At 37.7% G+C, this 16928-nt stretch overlaps 1 protein-coding gene across 1 annotated transcript in view; it reads right to left on the reverse strand.

Moving 5' to 3' along the window:
• The window catches only part of LRRK2 (leucine rich repeat kinase 2), a gene marked incomplete at both ends in the record, with an annotated part of 199740 nt that overhangs the window by 129006 nt on the left and 53806 nt on the right, over positions 1 to 16928 (reverse strand). The window contains 6 exons of the mRNA XM_080706299.1: positions 1945 to 2130; positions 3855 to 4113; positions 10740 to 10910; positions 10982 to 11110; positions 15247 to 15386; positions 15512 to 15656. Coding sequence (XP_080562425.1) covers positions 1945 to 2130; positions 3855 to 4113; positions 10740 to 10910; positions 10982 to 11110; positions 15247 to 15386; positions 15512 to 15656 — 1030 coding nt within the window. The remainder of the gene's footprint in view (positions 1 to 1944; positions 2131 to 3854; positions 4114 to 10739; positions 10911 to 10981; positions 11111 to 15246; positions 15387 to 15511; positions 15657 to 16928) is intronic.

A 16928-nucleotide genomic window follows, 5' to 3' on the forward strand; every position in this document is an offset into this window, starting at 1 on the left:
TTTTAGAAAAAAAATCTAACACTACATAAAATGATAATTTGCCATAACCAAGGAGGATTTACCCTGGGAATTACCTTGGTAATGCAAATTTGGTTTGAAATTAGAAAAATCAATCAACTGGTGGTGCATACTTGGAGTAAAAGTACTTGGGAGGCTGAGACAGGAGGATAGCAAATTACCGCCAGCCTCAGCTACTTGTCAGCCCTTCACAACTTATGAGACCATGTTTTAAAATTTAAAAAAAAAAATAGGGCTGGGGCGTAGCTCAAAGGTAGAATGCCCCTGGGTTTAATCTTTAGTACCACAAAAGAAAAGAAAAACCAATCAATATAATTTAACACCTTAAGAAAATAAAGTCAGGAAGTATGACCATTTCAAAGGAATCCCAAAAGAATTTTCCTATACCCATCAGCCATTAGTGAAAAAAGGCTCAACACACATTAATTTGGTCTAATGAAAAGTATCTAATGAAAAGTCTTTCATCATGCATGATGAGAGACTGCTTAATGAGAGACTGCTTCCTTCTATATTTGGAAAACAAAGAATGGTGCCTAGTAGTGAATGTCCTAGCTACTGCAATAAGACAAAGGAAATAATTTTTTTAAAAAGACATACAAATTTGAAACAAAGAAGTAACTTTTGCTATTCTGTAAAATGGCCAGAGACAAAAGAATACTTATATTTGATTCTTTGATATGAAACTGGAGAGAATGCTAACTTAACCTATAGTGACAGAATTAGATAAGTTTTGCCAGAGGCCAAGAGCAGAAAGGCATTTTCTGTGAAAATACATAAAATAACTTTTGATGACCAAAATGTTGCACAACCTCACAGTAGTGGTAACTACATTTGGGTATTATTTTCAAAGCCCATGAAAATATATTCTTATAAGAATATATTTTTATTTTATATAAGTAATATCTCCATAAAAATGATTTATAAAAATACTTGGACATGAAGCTTAATATTTTGAAAAACTTTACTGCTTTCTTAAATGCCTTTATTATATCACCTAAAGTATTTAATTATACCATGTTAATAAAAATTATCTTCATCATTTTTATCAAAATGCATTGTGTTGAATATGTCAGTAATAACTACTATCATTATATATCTTGATACACCAATTTTTAAAAGTAATGCCAACTAAGTCATTAAGATATGGTTTAAAAAAATTATTAGATTTTTGTGTTTGTGGTACTGGGGATTGAATCCAGGAACATTTTGCCTCCAGGCTACACCACTACCCCTTTTATGTTTTTTTGTTTGTTTGTTTGTTTTTGTTTTTTTGAAACAGCATCTTGCAAAGTTGCTGAGGCTCACTTGAACCTGTGACCCTACTATCCAGCCTCCCAAGTACTGGGATTACATGCATGTACCACAATGCCCAGGTTGGCCTTAATTATAATAAAAGTTTAAAAAACAGCCTTTTTTAAAAATCAATGCTTTCTATTTATCAAGCATGATTCAGACACATTACATACCTTTCTTTAATTTTTTTTTTTTTTTTTGGTGGTACTGGGGTTCCTGGAAGCCCTTCTACCTCCAGACTACTATACTCCCAGACCTATAATATATATATATATATATATATATATATATATATATATATATATAATTTTTTTGGAAACAGGGTCTCTTAAGCCAGCGCCACAAAAAAATCTAATCAATGACAAAATCTGGAACATAGCTCCAGTACAAGCCATCTTTTTTACTATAATGGCTGCTGCTAACTCGTCAGTCTACATGACCCTTGGAAGAGCAGAGACACATCTTACTATGTTATCACATCGACTGGAATTAGCAAGCATGACTGTTTCTACTACAGAACACATTTTTACTCAAGTTATTCCAAATGAATTAAATCAGGTTTTAGTCTTAGTTCAAACTGTTCAACCAATGTGTTTGTAAACCATGCAGAGAACTATGTTTTATAAGAAATACCTTCACTATCTAGATCATCACTTTGACCAAACACACTGTCCATAGAAGAATCAGGAATGAAGGTCCACTCATCAAATTTATCAAGTACATCTTCAGACAAGTTCCCATCACTGCCTGTGGCTGCTCCTTCTACAGCACTCTTTGTCTGATGTCTGAGCACCATTCTTGCTAGCGTAGATCCTATATCTAGAAATAAAGTACACCAGCAACTTAGAAATCAATAATTAGACAAACATCTATCTTACTTTCTTTATGTTCTCATGCTTCTAAGATGTTTTTATTCTTCTTTCCTAAGTCAATTGATGATACATAGTAATAATGAATAATTACCAGTTGGAAAATTAAATTTTAAAAAATCAGCATTTTACTGAAATTTTGGTATAAGAAAATTGAATCGCTTTGAAACCAACTTGATCCAGGAAAGGGCACGGGCTCTGAAGCCAGACAGATCTGTGATCAAATCACAGTATAATTCCACTTGCACGTTATATAAGTCCCCTGGGTATCAATGTCCTCATCTAGAATGTGAACATGCCAACATTTTCAGCAATGGGGTTATAGAAAATATTCACTGGAATAGTTATTGCACATTTAGCACAATGCCTAGAACACAGAAGATGCTAAATAAATGATAAAAGTTATTTGTAAAACATTGCTGAGTGCTTTACTCTATCAGGAAATTTTTTTGGGGGGTGCAGGTCTGGGGATGGAACCCAGGGGCATTTTAAAGTTAACATTCTCCTCAAAATTTCATTACATTTTCCATTATACTCTACTAGAAATAATTAAGTTGGCAGAGTCCTCATTGTTCTACATAGAGCCTGAAAGATTTCTTCAAATATTAGTGTTCATAGCTCATGTTATATGTACTATATGTGACTCAGTTAAGTAGTACCTGAAAAATGTTTCAAAGCTACTAATCTAAAATGTTTCTTACTTAAATCAGCTACTAATAAACTTGTAGCTATACGCCCTGACCAATCAAATTGCAACAGTAAAAGCTTCATACAGAACAAGAGGAATACAGTAAATAGTAAGTCTCGAACCAGGACCACAGGTTTTCTCTATCAGGAAGTAAGCAGGTTGTTGGCATGAGACCAAAGTGATAAAACATGGTATCTAATTGTGTGTCATTAATTTCTCAAATTCCCAGGGACAGCCACGGAACCTTTTTCCTGACTTAGTGTTTTCATGTTCACATATTTATGACTACTGATTATGATTCTCCACTGAATTTTTAGTAACATTAATATGCTAATATACTCTTCTGTGACCTTTTCTTCCCCACACAATAATGCATTTTCTACCAGACATGTAGGTTTTCTACGTGTCTTTTGCTAATAAATGCAAAGCATCCCAATGCATGAAAATAACGTGACTTATCTGAGTCGTTTCTCTTGGGAAATACTTAGGGTTTATGTCTAACCTTTTGCTATTCTAAATAATGTTTACTGTGCATCCTTGTACCAGCTTCCTGTGAGCACTGTGAATGTCGTTATCATGGACTCCGAATGATATGTTTCAGAAAACATAACAGCTATGGGTCAGAAAAGTATGTATCCGTACGTACCACGGAGATACACCCTAGCCCTTCATATTTGTTAATTTGAGATAGGGTCTCACTTAGATGAAGAAACTGGCCTCGAACCTGTGATCCTCCTGCTCAGCCTTGAACTGGGATTACTGGCATGCGCCACTACACCGGTCTGTTTTGTCCTATTTTATAACACTTATTTACTATCTCGTAACGAACATAAATATAGGCGTTAAAGGTGTACAGCTCAATGTAGAGCACTCGCCTAGCATATGTAAGATGCTGGGTTGGATCTAAAATCACTAAAGCACTATAAACAAACAAACAAAAACTACTAAAAGAAAGAAGAGTACAAAATATTCTTGTTGATACTCACTCGTTTGTTTCCTTAAATTAGGTGTCTTATCTGGAAATAAAGGACCAAGCCAAGAAGGTTCAATTTTTCCTATACAGAACCCTCCAAGGCAAATGCTGTTATTGGCAAGGTCAAGGGCGAGCCTTCTGAGGAGCAGGCTGATGATTTGGCTGTCGCCTTTACGAATACTTATTGTCAGCGCTTTCCGCACATCTTGCTCACGGGATCCACTATTCAGTAACAGCTCTACCAACTTAGGACTGCTTTCTTTCTCACATACCTATTAAGAAAGGGGAGGAAAGCAATCAAATGAAAACTTACATTTCTTCCCTTCTGGGAGTCAGGTAAAACATAATTTTGGTGTGGTTTGTTCTCTGCACCTCAACTTCAGGTTAAAACAAAAATAAGTAAAGCAAAACTTATCCTTGGCCGGGAATGGTGGCGCTTGCTTGTAATCCCAGCATTTGGGAGGCTGAGACAGGAAATTTGCAGTTCGCGGACAGCCTCAGCAAATTAGTGAGGCCCTTTGAAACTCAGTGAGACCCCGGCATGGTGGCCCATGCTTGTAATCCCAGAATTTGGGAGGTTAGACAGGAGGATTGCACAGGTTTGAAGCCAGCTTGAGCTACTTAGTGAGACCTTACAACTCAGTGAGATCTTGTTTCATAGTAAAGAATAAAAAAAATAGGGCTGGGGGTGTCGCTCAGAGGTAGAATGCCCCCTGGGTTCCATCCCTAGTACTGAAGGAAAAAAAAGGGGGGGGGCTGGGAGTGTGACTTGGAGGTAGAATGTTCTATCCTCAGTACCGAAAAAAAAAAAAAGAAAAAAAAAACCTTATCCTTGAAATAAGGAAAGAAGAGTAACAAATCAAATATATGCCTTAATACTGCCACATAAGAGTGAGGGGAAAGAGTCCTTATTCAATTTGTTCTCCCTACACAATTTGGTGAGTGGCATTTCACGTCTCTACCCATGTATTTTTGTGCCCTTTTTCTTGTCTTTTTTTTTTTTCCCCCGTTGATTCTGGGGATTGAGCCCAGGGAAGGTTTACCATTGAGCTACATACCATGCCCTTTTATTTATTTTTTTCTAAGTTGCTGGGGCTGGAACTTGCAATCTTCCTGCCTCAGCAACTCAAACAGTTTATCCCATTATTAATCCTCCATGTTCTTATCTCCCAGCCATATAGAGTACAGCCTTAACTTCTCAGAAAGTCTAGTATGATTAACTCCATCTTTGCTCTGAATAGTCCTTCATTTTTCGAACTCTTGGTAAATGAATAAATGCTTGTGATTACCTTATTCTGTATTGGCATAAACTAAAGAACAGTATATAAATCTGGCCATGATATTTAACCAATATTTATTATTTTCTAGACATAGACTCTGACAACTAGGATAAATTTTTTTAAATGAATACATAATCCATGGATGTAAAGTTTTGTTTGTTTCGTAGTGCCAAGGATGGAACCTAGGGCCTCATGCATGCTAGGTAAGCATTTACCACAGAGTGACAGCCCCAGAATTCTGATTTTGTTTTACAAAGGGAAGATAAGCCAGATGTGGTGGTGCATCCTTGTAATCCCAGTATTTGGAAGACTGAGACAGAAATATCACAGGTGTGGGGACAACCTCTGCAATGTGGCAAGACCCTCAGAAACCTAGTGAGACCTTGTCTCAAAACAAAAAAAAATAAAAATAAAAAGGGCTGGGAGTGTAGCTCAGAGGGAGAATGCCTCTGGGTTCAATCCCCAGTACCACAAAGAAGAAGAAGAGGATGAGGAGAAGAAGGGGGACAAGGAGGAAAAAATAAGTGCATGAAGTCTAAAAGAATAAAATAAAGTCTTAGCCAAACATGAGAATGAGAAAGGGGGAAGGAATGGGGTAGGAATTGGAGAAGGACTAAATGAGTCATGTGTGCATGGATGGCTCTACCATCTTGAACTCCAGTAGAATGTATGACTATAAGGAACCAATAAAAAATAAAATAAATAAATAAAGTATTTCATATAGAAAACTTTGGATAAACTGAGAGAAGAGTAGAAAGTATTTCCTCTGAGGAATGTAGTGCAGCTTTTATACTGTTTCCCTAATCACAACTTGGGAAGCTTCTTTTTAGTTCTTTAACATGACAGTCTGCACACAAAAGATGATCATCAAAAATATATTAAATTATTTAAGCCGGGCATGGTGGCACATGATTGTAATCCCGGCATTTGGAAGGCTGAGACAGGAGGATCGGAGTTCGCGGACAGCCTCAGCTACTTAGTGGGCCCTTTGCAACTCTGTGAGATTCTGTTTCAAAAAAAAAAAAAATTTAAAATATGCTGGGGCATAGCTAGGAGGCAGAAAGTCCCTGGGCTCCATTCCCAGTACTGCAAAAGAAAGTATATTAAATTATTTTAAAACATAACTGAATTAATTTTAATAACAGAAGTAACAATTTACAATCCTGCCTGCTTAAAATAAATTTGAGTAAATTTGAATAATTTGATTATTTGATACTAGTGTTGAAACATAATGGTACATGGAAAAGTTACAAGTTCTGTTTTTATGTTGACTATTAATTAGTACTAACTAAATTTTACAGTTGACAAACTGATTTGAATCCATAGGCAAATGCAAAATTAAATAAAGTAAGCCTTAAAAATAAGTTATTTGAAAACATAGAAAACATTTTAGCTTGCTGATTACTCAATAAAATATATTAAATCACTACATAATTGCTCTGTTATAAATATTATTAAATTTCTAGACTTCACATAGTGCTATCTGACTTCTATTATAAACTCTAAAATTTATCCAATTAAGAAAAATCTGAAATAAAATAACGCATTTCATAAGTATTTATTGACTACATACATATGTAAAACAATGAATTAGATGTCCTGGATGATACAAAGATGAGCACTGTGAATTTCTATTTTCACATAACTCACAAAATACACATGAGTTGTATACAAAGTGTCAAGAACTTTCAGAAGATGACTTACATAAAGACTTATATGGATTTATGGACTCTTAATTTGGAGAAAGCTTTATTTAGGAAAAAGAATTTGTAGTAGAATTTGAAGAAAATGAAAAATCAGATATGTGTTTGCATGGTTCAGGAAAAAAGAGAGAAAAGGAAAGAAAAAATATAATGCAACACAACTTCTGGGGTGGCGAGTGGCAAGGAATGTCTATTTGAATGATACCCTAAAGATGTGTGGTTCACAAGCTAAAAGCCACATGTAGTGGCCTTCAAAAGAGAACATTCTAGGCAAATAAGCTAAAGTCACAGACAAAATGAGTGAAAAATATTAATACAATAGAACCGTACTCAGTAGCTAAGCATGGTAGTACCCTCTTGTAATCCCAGTACATGGGAGACTGAGACATGAGAATAAAAGGTCCGAGGCCAGCCTCAGCAACATAATGAAGCTGTAAGCAACTTAGCAAGACCCTATTTCTAAATAAGAATATAAAATAGGGCTGAGTAAATGTCCAGAATAGGCAACTATATACAGAAAGGAGATAAGTTCTTGTCTGAGGCAAGTGGGTGGATGGGAGAAGACAGTTGGTGGTGGAAGAAGAAAAATGGGGAATGACAAGTAAGGACAATAGAGTTTCATATCTGGGTGCTGGAAATGCTCTAAAAATGATTGCTGTCATGGTCACACAACTCTGTGAACAAACTAAAAAACACTGGATTGTATACTTTAATTTTATTTAAGAAAACGTCTCTCTTCATTACCCAGGCTGGCTTCTAACTCCCGGGCTTAAGAGATCCTCCTGCAGCTGCCTCCCACGTACCTGGTATATTACAGGCACATGCCACCACTTCTAGCCAAGCCCCACTGTATACTTTATTGTTTTTGTTTGGTTGATTGATTTTGTGGTACTGTGGACTGAATCCAGGGACTTCTACCTCTGAGCTATAACCTGAGTTTTATTTGATTTTCTTATTTTGAAAGAGGGTCTCATTAAATTGCTGAGGCTGGCTACCAACCTGTGATCCTCCTGTCTCAGCCTCCCAAGTACTGGGGATTATAGGCATAAACCACCATGCCCACCTCCCACTGTGCTTACTTTAAATAAGTGAATGGTTGTGATGTGCAAATTTTTTGCTTTGTTTTGTTTGCTTTTTTAGATTATTGGTATAGTGTTATTATATATTATAGTGATATTCAAAATGACATAGTCATATATGCATACAGCATCTCTTGTATTTCTCTGCAAATTCCACCTCTTATCTACCTCCTTCCTCCCCATACATGCTAACGTGAGTCTAGTGATAGCATCGTATATGAACATAACATTATTTGATCTGTTTACTTTCTCAATCCTTCTTTTTCTCCTTCCTTTCTCCTTTCCCCGACCCTCTTCCATTATTCTACTGGGTTCTTTCCTCATTTAACTGGAATTCCTTTCTAGCTTTCACATATGTGAGAAAATATACAGCCCTTGACTTTCTGAAAATGGCTAATCTCACTTACCAAAACATTCCCTAGTTCCATCCATTGTCCTACAAATGACATAACTGTTCTTCTTTATGACGGAGTAAAATTCCATTGAGTGTATGTACCACATGTTTGTACTAACATAATGAATCTCCAAAGATAACCAATCTTAGTTGTCTATTGGATGGAAAATCTTGTTTCTCTGGTTCTGGTGTGTGTTACCTATTTCTTCTTTGTAGTTAATCTCTTTTGAGTATTTTCTCTAGCGCTGGTTTTGAAGACATAAATTCTTTCAGTTTCTGTTTGTCATGGAAGCTTCTTATTTCCCCATGTAATTTGATAGAAAGTTTTGCTGGGTAGGAAATTTTTGGCTGCAAGTTGTTTTCTTTCAGAGTTTGGAATATGTTACTCCAAGCCCTTCTGGCTCTCATGACTTGGTTTGGGAAGTCTGGAGTAATTCTAATGGTTTGCCTCTGAATGTCACTTGGCCCTTTGTTTTTGTTGCCTTTAAGATTCTCTGCTTGGCTTCCACATTGGTCATTTTGACAATTACGTGGCATGGGGATCCTCTTCTCCGATCCTGTCTAAAGGGAGTTCTATAAGTTTCCTGGACCTGCGTATCGACCTCTTGCTCTATGTTTGGAAAATTTTCTGCTATTACTTCCTTGAAGAGATTGTTGATCCCTTTGGTTTCACCTTCTTTTCCCGCCTCTATTCCAATTATTCTTAGGTTAGCTCTCTTAAAATGGGCCCATATTTCTTCAATGTCAGATTCCTGCTGTCGGATTTTTTTTTCTAAATTAGAAACTATGCATTTATTTTTGGAGTGATCATCTTCTAGGAGTGAGATTCTATTCTCCATTTGGTCTAATCGATTGTTTATACTTTGAATTGAGGCCTTTACTTCATTGATTACATCCTTTATCTCTTTTTGGCTCTGAATTCTTTTTGAAACACCTCTATTATTTCTACAGTTATTTTCCTGATTTGATCTTCTAGAAATCTCTGAATTTCTGTTTTATCAGGTTCTGATGTTGTGGGGTTGTGGGCATTCATTGCTCCATTGTTATTACTCTTTCCCATGATTTCGGAAGTTTGTGCTTTCTCTCGGTTCTTCCCTGGGTCACTACGACTTTACTTAAGGTGCTCTGGATCTCGAGTCTGTGGTATCTCAGATCCCACTACTCCTTTACTGGGTTGTATCACAAAGTCTCAGATCCAGGGAGTCAATCGAGGCTACTTTAGACCATGGGGGGTGCCAGGTTGGGCATTCTCCTGCTGGGAGTTGTGACTATGGTATGATATCTCTGCCACCGCCACTCCCCCACTGGGTCAAGTCCCTGGGAGTGCAGTACTGGGCTTTCTCCTCTAAGGGCCGCAATTTGACTCACTGTTTTTGAGTGCGCTGATGGAGCTGTAGTGGACTCAGTGAATTCACTGCTGCTGCCGCCGGTGGCAATATGGCACCACTGTCACACCCTCGGATGTGAGGCTGGCGTATTTCTTCTCTGTTTTTGAGCTCTGCTCTGAGTCCCTGCTGGGTGGGCTGAGGCCAGCCCCTGGGAGCTTTAGACGCTCCCTGTGCCGAGAAATCTGCCGGATTCCACCCAGCTGATCCGCAGCCGTTCACCTTGGCTCTCTGTCCACCGCTCCTCTCTGGAGCCTGGTGGGCTGTTGAGTGCATTGGTCTGGTGCCGTCCAGTGAGCTTGCTGCTGCCGTTGGCAGTAAGGTGCTACTGCCGCATCCTCGCCCGTGAGGCTGGCATATCTCCTCTCTGGCTCTAAGCTCCGTTCTGAGTTCCCCTCCTCTCTGGGGCCTGGTGCTGTGAGGGAAGATGGTGCCCACACCGAGGCTCCAGCAGCAGCACTGTGGTCTGGTTTCTTTCTGGTGTCTCATTTTTCCAGTCCTCTTTTTCTCTGTCCCTTGTATTTACATTCTTTGTTTCTCTGCTGATGGTGTTTTCTGGCTATGAAAGGCGCTGATTTTGTGGTAATAGAGATTGGTTGTTATCGGGGCTCATAAGTCCTGCTTTTTCTCCGTCACCATCTTCCTGGAAGTCCTCTATTTATTTATTTTTAATACTGGAAATTAAACCCAAGTGCATTTTACCTCTGAGCTACACCCCATAGCCCTATTTCCTTTTTTTTTTTTTTTTGAAACAGGGTCTTACAAAGTTGTTAGATTCTCACTAAGTTGCTGAGGCTGGCCTCAAACCTGTGATACTTCTGTCTCGTCCTCCCAAGTACTAGGATTATAGATGTGCACCACTGTTCTCAGCTTGATCAGGCTATATCTTTTTATTTATTTATTTATTTATTTATTATTTATTTCAGTATTAGAGGGTTATATCTTAATAAATCTATTTACTTTGTTTTGTTTTTATGAAGAAGGGACTATACGGAAGAGCTACACTACAGCAGAGTGAAATAACAAAGTAAAGACAAAGGTGAGGTCTTGAACATACCTGACAAATTAAGGAAGTTGCCTCCTTTCCTTGATTGGCATCAGCTCCCAACAGAAGCAAGCATTCCACCATGATACTATTATTCCAATCACATGCTCTCTCTAGCAGCTCACTTTTTAACTCAGCATCCACAGCTAGTTTTGCAAAGCATTTGCAACAGAGGTTTAAAAACTAAAAAGAATGAAAATGAAGGTTAACACCAGCTGAATTCACATTGAGCCTACATGTGAAAAGCAGCGTACCTGCGGATCTTTTGGCTCCATGACGCTTGAGGACATCTGGTGGAATATCACTGCATCGAATGAATGATGCAGCAGCAGCTTGGAAAAAGACACTGACAGATCAAGTATGGCCAGAATTGTCTGAAATCCCTGAAAGGAAGGCCCAAAATTTTAACTACATAAGCAACTTATGGGCAAAAGAAACAAATGAATAAGATAGAGAGCTTGCATATGATATTTAACCCCTAATGTGTTCATTTAGTTAAATAGATATAATGGTTGGGTTTGTACTTAAAACAATCCTGCAAATTCTCCTTGCTCTCTCAGTACCAAGAACACACCAGGGATGCAGAGAATGAACCATCCTCAAGCAAAACAGGCCAAAGACTTACTCACCCTAACATTTTGCTTTTAAGGATCCCTGTCTGAAGCCGTTTATGCATGATGAAAGCCAGATTTTATTTATTTTTTTTCAAATATCTAATATTAATGCAAATTTATTGTAGTAAAAAGGTAACAGTATTTACATATATTTACAATATAATCTGACCACCTCCAAGATATTTTAAAATTGCCAAAAAGAAGTTCCACTTTTATAATTTTCACATGAGAATTTGCATTATAAGGAGTGACACTTAAAAGATCTGAAATGACCAAAGTTGCCTTCTTCATTGTCCAACTTATTCAAACTAAAGAGATTTTCAGGTAAATGTACTGATATGTAACTAAGCCAATTCTATTCTGATCTGCTGCTGTGTCAGTAATGTAGTTAAGGATAGAAAATTTGGAGGTTCTACAACTTTGTCTCCTGGCATTTATGCTTATTCAGTCTCTTTTGTGGTAGAAGTTTCATGAAAAAGACTGTTGTTGGATAAGTGTTCTTGGATGTTTCTAGAAATAAGAATAAGGAAACTATAGTTAAGGCACTGTTTCTTCTGTGTCTTGTCTTCCAAAGTGTAATCAAAGGTTTTTAATAGTTTCATGTTTTGGATAGTAACTTTCCTCTTCCCAAAGACTTTTGCCATTATATTTTGTCAAGCATTTTTTTAACAATTTTTTATTGAACATAAATAGTATACATTTACACTATATTTGGTGCCCTCTCCCCCACCCCCCGCCCCCGTTTTCTCTTCCCCCCTCCCACCAATGGTTGTCCAGGTTAACCATGTCTTATTTATAATTTTACCCATGTTCAGGTGTAGACCCTCATTAATCAAGATCTGCCTTTCTCCTCTCCTATCTTTCCATTAAAACTTAGCTAGTATTTCCCCTCTAATATCTGGAGTCCCACTGGTATCCTTTGTGTTTTCTAGTTTGGGCATATTAGAGGAAACATGTGTATCTTCTCCTTCTGTGCTTGGCTGATCTCACTTAACATGATGCTCTCCAGGGCTTTCCATCTTCTTGCAAATGATATAATTTTGTTCTTCTTTATGGCTGAATAGAATTCCATTGTGTGTATTTCCCACAGTTTTGCTATCCATTCATCTGTTGATGGTGATCTGGGTTGGTTCCATATTTTGGCTATTACAAATTGTGCTGCTATGAACATAGGTATGCATATGTTGCTGTATTTCTCTGAATTCAACCCCTTTGGAAAGATACCCAGGAGTGGTATAGCTGGATCATATGGTGGATCTATTCCCACCTTTCTTAGGAATCTCCACACAGATCTCCATAGTGACTGAACTAGTTTGCACTCCCACCAACAGTGTAAAAGAGTTCCTCTTACTCACCCTAACATTTTGCTTTTAAGGATCCCTGTCTGAAGCCGTTTATGCATGATGAAAGCCAGATTTTAATCAAGATTTTTTTAAAAAAATTGATCATCAGGGCCACAGATCACCACAGGCCAATTGAGTGACTTTTGTTTTATGATGACTGAAAATCTGAGAGCTCGGTGTTCTCTCAATATTTTTGTGGTATCTCCTGAAATTTTTATCTCAGAGGTAAATTTATAATGCTCAATTTCATTCACATTGAGTGTATTTGAGAGGAGTTTTGAAGACACGCTGAAGTGTTCCTTCACTTTCTTTCTTCCTCCCTTCTTTCTTTCCTTCCTTCCTCCCTGTACTAAAGATTGAACCCAGGATCTTATACATGCTAGGCAAAGGCTCTACCACTGAGCTACATCCCTGAACCCCCTTTTAACTTTTATTTACTTATTTATTTGTTTATTTATACAGCATCTTGCTATGTTGCCCAGTCTGGCCTCGAACTTGTGATCCTCCTGCCTCTGTCTCCCGAGGAGCTGGGATGACAGGTCTGTGCCACAATACCCACCATGAGTTGTACATTCATGTAGCAAGTAATTTGTAAAGAGCAACTTATATTTTCCTCTATGTCCATGTGATATATCAAGAAAAGAGAAGACATTAGGATTTAGTGTTATTTGGCAGAGGTAAATTCATCAAAGGCAAACTCAACTTTTTAAATATATTATTACCTCGACTGTAGCATATTAACAAAATTGTCTAACTGTTAAAATTATTATTCTGAGGGGTTAAGATGCCGAGTGTGTACAAATACTTATTAACATTTGTAAGTAGTCTTAATTTATGGACATTTGCTCTACTCACCTCTAGAGTAGAGGCTTTTGAAAACTCAAATCCTACAGAAAGGCTGGTGAATCAAATGTGCAGAAGGCTCCTTAAAAACTTGAAAACTGTATTGGCCAAAGAAAATGTGCTAGCAGGTCATGCTTAGCCTTCTGCTTGTGCGTTTATAATCACTACTAGCGCCGGGCGTGGTGGCGCACGCTTGTAATCCCCGCGCTTGGGAGGCAGAGACAGGAGGATCGCGCAGGTTCGAAGCCAGCCGTGCGCTGGCTTAGGAGACCCTGTTTCCAAAATGAAAATGTAAAAATAGGTCTGGGAGTGTAGCCCCGAGGTAGAAGGGCTTCCAGGAACCCCAGTACCACCAAAAAAAAAATAATAATAATAATCACTACTAGCTACTATAAGGATACTAAAATATATGTATAGATGAATTAATTCAGAGACCCTGTGAGTTCCATTTCTATACAAAGTCATTTTCTGTCCTCGAATTTGCAATCCTCCTGTCTCAACTTCCCTGTTGGATTGCTTTTAATCTATTCTGCTGTGGTTTAATCATCTCAGCACAAGGTACTTTATTTAAAAAAAAATTTAAACAATGCATTATTGTTTGTAATCTAAGAAATTTCCTAGTCAACACCTTATACTTTTTAAAACAATTTAGACATATCATTTACTAGTACTGTCTGTGCATGGTTTAGAGCCTAGAGATTTTTATTTCTGGTTGAATATTGAAGAAAATATACTATTTAGTGTGGTCTATTAAAGATGAAAAACTATTATTACTAAAATACCATGACCTAGGCAAAAACAATTTGTTTTAGTAACATCTCAAAAAACAAAAACAAGCCAGGTATGGTGGCACACATCTGTAGTCCTAGTACTTGAGGGGCTGAGACAGGAGGACTGCAGGTTTTGGGCCAGCCTCAGCAACTTAGTACAACCCTCAATAACTTAGCAAACCCTGTTTTAAAATAATTAAAAGTGCTGGGAATGTAGCTCAGAGGTAGTATGCCTGGATTAATCCCCAGTACCAAACAAACAACCAAAAAACTGAAACAAGTAATCTCTTTCTCCTTTTTTTAAGATCACCTTAGTATGGCAAGGTCTTGTTATACTGCCTAGGCCGCCACTGAACTCCTGGGATCAAGAAATCTTCCTGCCTCAACCTCTGAAGTAGCTGGGACTACAGGTGTATGCCACCATCCCAGATGATGCTTTACTTCTTAGCCTCCCCTGAATTAAGCATAGATTATCTTTGGTTCTTTATCATGAGAGTTATTATGTGTCATGCTTTAAATTTTGCTTCATAAGAAATGTTTTGCAATATACTTTGGCTATAAGAAAAATAACCAAGAGGCAAAATTACTAGAGATAAGCAGCCTCCAATAAAAACACAAAGGTTGAAAAGCTTTGGAATAAAGAAAACTTGTATATATCTAAAATCTAAGTAAATCCCACCCCCTCCCCCCAGACTTCAGCCAACTGAAATTTCTTTAGCACATTTTTATGGGAAAGGGAAGTAGTAAACACACATTCTGATTTTAGAGATTTAATCACACCACACTAGATCTTTAGAGAACCATTGCCATTTTCTTCACCTTCCATAATTAAACTATTTATAAATGATATTTTAATTAACTAGAATACCTTATCAATGCAATTACACAAACTGTTCTGAAAGTAAAATTTGTACAAGTCCTCAAATTTCCTTTCAGACAATGCACATACTTTAATCTGTACTTCAATGACATCTTTGAATCGTTGTAAACTGGAAACCAGAATTTTTGCCAGCAGGTGCCCCGTTACTGTGCTTAAATTCTTCTTTGTAATCAAGCATCCTATAAGACTTAATCCCAGGCACTGAATTTCTAGAAAAATTGAAAAATAGAATTGTTTTAAATTTCAAAAGCTGTAGGAAAAAATAACTATGGATCCAACTAACATGTAATGGCCTATAAAAATCCTTCAATTCCTGAGTTCAGTCTGTACTAACCTGGGTCATCTGGACACATCTGTAGTGTGTGAAGCACCGAGTCCACAGCACCTTCCAGAGATAACATTTCTAGTGCATCAGGAAATTGTGCAACAGAAGAAATCACTTTTAACCCACATTTCTGAATCCCAGGATTTCCGATGAACTAAAATCAAAAGGGTTTTAAGAATATTTGCTGTTAAAAATGATCTTAATAGTTGTTTCAAAACTGATTATAGACTAATAAAACATGAATCAAGTAATCCACATGCAAATTAGTATTCTTAATTTCTGTCTATTATATTATTGAGGGCAGTCATGTCTCTTCTCTTTGGACAACTGGACAACTGTGACATCTATCTTATCCTTACACTGGTAATCTCTACTTTTGCCACATAAAAACACTCTCCAAACCTCTACTACAATGTTATTGCCCACCTTATAAGTTTTATTTTTTAAAAATTGCAATCTATCTTTGTCAGGATTTTAGCTTTCAATGTATATGAAGTTCTACAAATACCAGATCCATCCCCAAGACCTTATTCCCTCCACCACTGGCAAGGGTAGAGCTGAGATAGCCACAAGCCAGATCTCAAGCTGATGTAGCCACTTCAGCCTATACCTTCTGCCTCTGTCCTTTCTCACTCTGTACTCTAGAGGGACATGTTTCCATCCTTCACAGTCTCGTCCCTCAGTGCTTCTCCATCATCTCTCTTCAGCGTCTTTACAGGGCGTGGGAAAAAGCATCAGTCTCCCATTCTGTGTCTCTGTTCTCCACCCTTACTGTTCCATTTCCTCTATAATTTTAACAGGACACTCTTGCCTCCCTTGGTGTGTGTGTGTGGGGTGGGGGGGTACTGGGGATTAAAGCCAGAGACATTCTACCTCCAAGCTATACCCCTAGCCTGTTTTTTATTCTTTATTTTGAAACAGGGACAGCTGAGGCTGTCCACGAACTGTGATCCTCCTGCCTCAGCCTCCCAAATGCTGGGATTACAAGTGTGCGTCAACACACCCAACTTGGTACTATTTTTATCTTCCCATCTTCCCATGAGTAGCAAATATGGGCTTAAATTCTGTGAATCTGAGGAAGGAAGGAAGGAATGTGACTGGAGGGATGGTCTGGTGTCTGTCTCAACATCCTGGTCTCTAAAACAATCCTAATAATTCAGGTTTGTTTTGATAACAAAATAAGAAGATTCTGTTCATGCAATCCACACTGAGTGATGACCACAAGTCAGGCCTTGTGCAAAAAATTACCTTTGGAAATGAAATACCTGGGAGTTACTGGGAGAAAAAATTTCCCTTGATCATATCTCCCTTCCATCAATCTAATGCTTTTCCTTCGTTTCTAAATGTACTAATAGAATGGTCTACACCCACTGCCTCCACATTCTTCCTACCCCTCAATTTCATATAATCAGACTTCTATCTTAAC

The sequence above is a fragment of the Muscardinus avellanarius genome, assembly GCF_963383645.1.
Source record: "Muscardinus avellanarius genome assembly, chromosome: 11".
Lineage (NCBI taxonomy): Eukaryota > Metazoa > Chordata > Mammalia > Rodentia > Gliridae > Muscardinus > Muscardinus avellanarius.